General features: G+C 48.1%; 2 protein-coding genes across 2 annotated transcripts in view; both read right to left on the minus strand.

Moving 5' to 3' along the window:
* LOC103390081 (E3 ubiquitin-protein ligase Topors-like) overlaps nt 1-4,227 on the minus strand; it is a 7,389-nt gene extending 3,162 nt beyond the window's left edge. The window contains exons 1-4 of the mRNA XM_025060845.1: nt 3,982-4,227; nt 2,517-3,117; nt 1,648-2,269; nt 14-966 (exon numbers count right to left, since the gene is read on the minus strand). Coding sequence (XP_024916613.1) covers nt 14-966; nt 1,648-2,269; nt 2,517-3,115 — 2,174 coding nt within the window. The 5' untranslated portion in view covers nt 3,116-3,117; nt 3,982-4,227. The remainder of the gene's footprint in view (nt 1-13; nt 967-1,647; nt 2,270-2,516; nt 3,118-3,981) is intronic.
* Nucleotides 4,228-4,968: 741 nt separating this feature from the next.
* Nucleotides 4,969-6,620, minus strand: part of LOC103389434 (early growth response protein 4-like) — a 5,548-nt gene continuing 3,896 nt past the window's right edge. The window contains exon 3 of the mRNA XM_025060852.1: nt 4,969-6,539. Coding sequence (XP_024916620.1) covers nt 5,526-6,539 — 1,014 coding nt within the window. The 3' untranslated portion in view covers nt 4,969-5,525. The remainder of the gene's footprint in view (nt 6,540-6,620) is intronic.

A 6,620-nucleotide genomic window follows, 5' to 3' on the forward strand; every position in this document is an offset into this window, starting at 1 on the left:
GCAAGCGAAAGACCAACTTAGGTCCAATGGGCTGGACGGGGACAATGGTGAACCTGAATCCATGCTGGAGTGGACAGACGAGGGGCTGTGGCAGCGACGGTGGCTCATCAGAGCAGGATAAATAGAGCGGTTTGGATTACTGAGGGTCCCGCTCCTCTTCTGCCTGCTCCTGCTCCTTCTCTGCCTCCTCCCCTTGTCTTTGCTCGGTGTGAGCACACACACAGAGTCTCTACTCTTGCCAGAACTTGCCGACCAGGAACGTGAACGTGGGCGGGAGGTGTCAGCATCTTCTGTGGCCTGCCCCTCTTTGTAGGTTCCAGATGTAGAGGGAGGGATTGTGGGTAGGAAAGAGGAAGGAGGGTCTGCAGTAGTGGAGGTGATGGAGGGCAGAGACAGACCCTTCTCTGTTGACTCCTCTTCCTTGGTTTTGTTGTCTGTATTTTCTTCTTCTGTGTCAGAGGAGAGCTGGACCAGCTCAGGAGTTCGCTCTGCGATAGGCTTCTTGTATCCAACTATCAGACACTCCTCCTCCTCGTCTTCCTCCTGTTGCCCTGTCTCCTGATTGGTTGACTCCTGCTGCAGCGTGTTGAGAGAACTTAACGTCTCAGCGGTGGAGTAGGATGGCCCGGGTGTTTCATCGTCCCACAGAGACAGATTGAGGCTTCCTGTTTGGACCACATCATCAACAGCGCTCCTTCCCCCTCCACTCTCCTCCTCATCTTCAGATATGGCAATGACGGAGCTTCCACCAGAGGGGCTGCTTAGTCTGTCCGTCTCTGAAGCTGCAATGGCAGCGGTGGCAACTGTTGGCGGCTCGTAGGTAGCTAGCATGTCATACAGCTCCATCGTGAGCGGTGAGCGTGCAAAGCTGAGCAGCTCGTGGACAAAGTGGTTTGTGCGAATCAGCAAGAATGGCCGAAGCTCTGCCTCCAGGGCTGCCAGGTTCTCCAGCCCATGCCGTGAGACCTGTACGACAAAGACAAAACTACGAGTTACTTCAAACGTTCAAGCTGAAATGAGCTGAAAACGTGCCCAAACTAGCTAAAAGGGCTGGGTGATTAGTTGAGTTTTAATCACAATTTTGGCTTCAAATAAAATAAGATACATTGAAATAAAACCATTATTGCATTTTAATCACAATTTTGGCTTCAAATAGATACATTGAAATAAAACCATTATTGCCCTCATTTGGCTCGGTGATGTAAATGCTTTTGAGAGATGTTTAAGTTGAATATATACTAACCATATTATTGTGGTTTAGATCGCACTGCTGTTTGACACAGTTTTTGTTTATTATATGCATATATAGAACTGGAGCCAAAAATGGTTTCAAAGGCAGCTGACTGTTGTCATGAGAAAGTGGTTTATGTCGGCAGATTCAACAGACGCCGTTGTTAGCCACAGTGCACGCCAAAACCTACCAACCACTCAGAGCAGAGCACGCTAACGGCACAATCCCAGCCAACTCCAAACAACAGAACAGAAATGTCTCTAGTGTGCTACATTACGGTGTGTTCAAGGTACCCAGGAAAATGGAGTAAACAGCAGAAACACAGATCACTCATATGACAATATTGGCAATAACACACAACATAACAACACGTTACTACAGCACACATCTATCACATATATTAAAGAACTTCTCACCTGGACGGCGATGATGCCCAGGACCAGGTCCACCAGGTGGGCTTGGGTGCCGTACAGTACTGTAAGCTCGCGACGCAGCCACGGCACCAATCTGTTCATGTTAGATCGGTGGCGGTGGAAGCTGTCGGCTGTGATTTCTCGTGGAGCATCTTCAGGGCCGCTGATGCCAGCGACACCATGCACTCGGACACCACAGTAGTAAAGTGCACGGCGTAGCCTCAGAGTTTCTCTTTCAGAGAGTGTCTGCAGTGTTCCAGCCTGCTGTGAGTGCCGCCTTGCCAAAAGGCACCGCATCAGACGCTGCGACACACGCTCATAACTCACAAGGTTTTTTGGTGGCGAGCTCAGGCCTGTGCTGTGGCCCTCAGCATCGGCCACTGCCCCCGTTCTCTGGCGCTCTTGCTCATCCTCTCCACCTCCGTCCTGTCTCACCCCAGAAGAAAGGGCAGGTGGAGGTTGTGGAGGATAATGGAGGGGAGAAAATGAAGCAGGGGGAGGCCCATCAAAGTGCCACTCCCAGGCCGTGCCATACTCACTGCTGCTGCTCCCACCGGCTCCCCCTCCTGCTCTGCCGCTTCGCTCCCTCCTCCACCTCCTCACAGGTGTCTCTCCATGGAGGTAACTATTGGATGGACGACAAAATATTCCATGTTAAATAAAAACTAAAAAGGAACTAAAATACACCAAAATGAAAAAAAGGTAAATGTGGTATCAGAGTTCTTTCTTGCCCAAAGATATTTTAACTAGTTAGCTAGTCAAAATGAACGCTTATAAAGTAGGCTCCAGGAAAAGAAAAGGTCACAAGAAGTCAAAGGAGAACTATAGTTTACTGCTGAGATAAAGGGTATCAACAAATGTTTGAAAACTACCTCCTGGCAGTATTGTCTCCTCCTGTGTCTGCAGCCGTTCTACGTCTTCTCCGCAGCATCAGCCTCATCTGATGTTCATTTCTGGCAGCAGCAGCAGCGACTGCAGCCACGACAGCAGCAGTAGCAGCTGCAGCGGCCGTACTGCTGTTGCCCCCACTGGCTGCAGGCGCTGGTTGCAGCGTGTACTCTTTGAAGTCGTCTTGAGCCCGCACTGAGTGCAGGATTGAGGCAAAGGGCTGCTTGCAGAGCGGACACTCGGCCTTGTTGTGGGACCACTCTTGGATGCAGGGGAAGCAGAAGCGGTGAAGGCAGCGATCCAGGTAGGCCAGGTTGTTGAAGCGGTCCAGACAGATGGGACACTTGGAGTCAGGGGACGTGTCCTCAGCTGCCACAACCATTGCAGTCCTGGTTGAAGAAGAGGAGGTGGAGGTTGAGGGGGGCGAGGTGGAGGAGGCTGCAGCGTTGCTGTTGGGTTTTTTCCGGCGACTGCTTGAGCGAGTGCCGATCTCACGGCGCTGCTCTTCAGCCGGCGTCGACTCTTCACCTCCTGTTGCCACGTCCCGGCGTCGCACCCGCAGTTTCATCCGTGTCTGCGCCATTACTTGAGCAGAAATTCCAGCATAGTTAAACTCACCATTAGCCAAATAACTCTCAAATTCTCTAGCAGGAAATGTTATAATATTTGTCTAAAAATGTGGTTCTACATTATTGGGTTAATATTTACATTTAAATTTGTATATCATTATTACACACAGTTGTCACAGTGTTGGTTAACATCAGTTTAATCAAACGTGATTCAATAATGTTTAACCTTATCTTTCCAGGGGTTAGGATGACTGTGACATCTTCAGTGCTAATTTGAATTTGGCCTGTCTGTCCGGCTAACTTTGAACACTGTTGTCTGGATAACGGAGCTATTTTTAATATCTTTGAGCTGTTCAACTAAATAAGGTCTAAATCAAACTTATTTTAGACTTTATATATGTCAACGTTTACGATGATTTTGTATTTTATGGCTTATTTTCTTTAGCATTATTAACAATCAAGTTAGCTGGAGTGAGCTTTCGTGTGTGACTTTAGCCAATTGCTCCTTGGTTGGTAGGACGTCAAAGCTGTCGTTTCACCAATAATCATGACACCAGAGAACGAAGTAAAGCTGAAAGTTAGCAACGCTAAGTCTGCATTAACAAGAACCCCCAAAATGAAAGTCTGCATTAACAAGAACCCCCAAAACACGAACAGGAAACGAAAACATTGTCACTTTGACGCTTAGCAATCTATTGTTACAGAACATGCTAAAGCTTTAGCACCGGTGCGGACAAATAAAATGTGGTTTTAAGTGTGTATAGTCGGTCATCTTCACAGTAAATTGATAACATTGGTTATGGTTACATTAACGCACTAGAATAAGAAACAAACGAAGATCTGCATTTAGCCTGTTAGCATTGCGACGCCATTAGCATACCACAGCGCTAGTCCTCTTCCCAGCTTCCTTCGCTTCTCATCCGCTTTTTTCTCCTCTTTCTCCTGGCGGAGCTCTGCACCGTAGGCAGCATTCGCCAACGGCGACTCTCTTCGTTTCGCCGGCCTTCGTATCTCTTTCACCTGGATCAATTTGTCCAGTACACCGGTCAAAACGAGGAGGAACAGGAGGAGGAGCAGCAGCAGCAGATACTGACTGATAATGACCAGAGGCAATACGAGGGGATGCAATGCATTGTGGGTCGTCGAAATTTACTATAAAGATCGTACATGCAGAAGATGTCTCACTCAAAGTGTTTGTAATCAGGTTTATATTCTGTCTGAAAATAATATCAATAAAACCTTTAAGCTATTTCAAACTATTTTGGCTAAGTAGCCAATATACTAAGATTCTGGAAAACGTGAGATATTCTGCTTAGATTATATTTGTTATTTTTTGGGCTTTTTTAATGTTTTTGTTTAATTTAAACAACTCTGGCCTCGATTTTACGAATTATTATTTGAATAATATTAGGTGTAAGATATATGAACATTTGACTAGACATCAGCAGTTGTTATGCATGTTTTGTCTAAAACCATGTAACAAAGTTGTGTTTACCCAAGTAATTGTAATTTCTGTTTTAAAATAGTTTTATTTTCTCTTTTGGATAGCTATCATCTATTTCTGGGATAACCAGGGGAAAACTATCTTCTTAGCTAACCTTGTAAAAGTTTGGGCTAAATTCTAAACTTTTTGGTATTCTTTTTGTTTCTTACATGTATTACTTATAGTGAATGTATTACTAAATGAGCGATAGTGTAGTGTATTCTGGGCCTACTTTTATCAGCTAGCTTTAAATTATTAATGTATTAAAAATAGTTATGATTCTTCTGGGCTAAATTGTAGAAATGGTCTTGTCCAAATGTTTCATATTTTCATCTTTAGTCAGTAGATGAAGATGACAGTGAAAGAAATACAATTATTTTGTGTTTTCTTGGTTTGTTTATTGGCAGCATTGGCCTCCATGCATAACAGGGAGCAGTGAAACCAGATAAAGCATCTTTTACATTCATAAAAATAGCCACAAAAGTTTCCAGTACAAATATACACACTCTGAGAACATCAGCGGAACAACAACAGCAGTGATCAACCTGGGCTAGAAAAATAGAGAATTTAAGAAACAAACAAACAAACATCTTTAGCTCTGAGAATAGAAACGTACAAACATCTGGATCACAACATCCAACTCGTCACGTCCTCATGCAGCAAAAATATTTTACAGTCTTCGAGCCGGACTCCACCTTCAAAGTCCAACATGTAACAGGTCAGAGCCCACACAGGGGGGTCGCGTCTGAGGGTGCAGTCACCCTGCAGAAGTCTTTGTGACCCAACTTTGTCTTCCTGGAAAGAACCTGGCCGTCTGTGGAACCAAAGTCCAAAGAACTCCAGTCCTGGGCCTCAATCGCTCTCAATGAGACGTCATGATAAAACGTTGTCACCTGATGCTTCAAAAGCCAAACGTTTTGATGAGAAAAGTTATTTAGTTTCTAGACTCCAGGGCCATTCAGGGCCAGTGAGTAGGCAGCCATCATCTGTGCACGCAGCTGCTGCTTGATGTGCACGCGTCCGTGTCTCTTCCTCTCGTCACTGCGTGCAAACCTCTTTCCACACACGTCACAGGAGAAAGGCTTCTCCCCCGTGTGTGTGCGGGTGTGTGTGGTCAGGTGGTCGCTGCGGCTGAAGCTGCGTGCACACACCGCACACTGGAACGGTTTTTGGCCCGTGTGGATGCGCACATGACGGTTCAGCTCATCAGAGCGAGAGAAGCGGCGCTCACACCCCTGCACTGAGCATGGGAAAGGCTTGGCTCTTGGAGCGCCCCTGCTGCTGCCATTGTTCCTCCTGCCGCCGCGTGGGGGCGCAGTCGTAGTTTTTGGAGGGACGCTGACGAGCGGGAGAGTGCCTTGCAGGAGTGAGGAGAGCAGGTGGGCGTCCAGGGTGGTGGAAGAGGACGAAGAAGAGGAGGAGGAGGATGAAGAGGAGGAGGAGCAGAAGTGTAGGCGCTCACTGCCACCTTCAGACAACTCGGTCTTGATGACAGGTCTGCTGATGACGTAGCTGCCGGGATCTCCGCCGGTGAGCACCGGAGCCACCGTCAGACTCTTCAGCCACTCCTCCAGACCCAGCGGCTCCTGCTTCACCTCCACGGCGGTTTTCAGATCGCTCTGTCCTGCGTCGCAGCCCAGGAGGGAGTCAATGATGTCAGACACGTCCACCAGGGGCTCGGTGTTGGCCGAGAACAGAGCCTCAGCCCCGGCTGTGGAGGAAGATGCTAATCCGCTGCTGGTGCTGCTGCAACTGGAGCTCAAACTGAATTCGGTCTTCACGACCACCGGAGGTGGCGGGGGAGTAGAGTGCTGCTGCTGCTGCTGCTGCTGCAGCTGTGGGACAGGTGTTGTTGCAGCGCAGAGCGGGGAGGAGTGGGAGGATGCAGCGGGGGAAGGCGCCGTTGAGGACAAACTGGGCTGACGCAGGGAGATGGTGTTTCCCTCCTGCTGCTGCTGACGATGCTGCTGCTGCTGCTGCTGCTGCGTCACCTCCGGTGCGACGCCCAAGGCCGGCGGGCTGCACGTGACGGTGGC

This window comes from Cynoglossus semilaevis, chromosome 1 (assembly GCF_000523025.1).
Source record: "Cynoglossus semilaevis isolate Cse_v1.0 chromosome 1, Cse_v1.0, whole genome shotgun sequence".
NCBI classification, from domain to species: Eukaryota; Metazoa; Chordata; class Actinopteri; order Pleuronectiformes; family Cynoglossidae; genus Cynoglossus; species Cynoglossus semilaevis.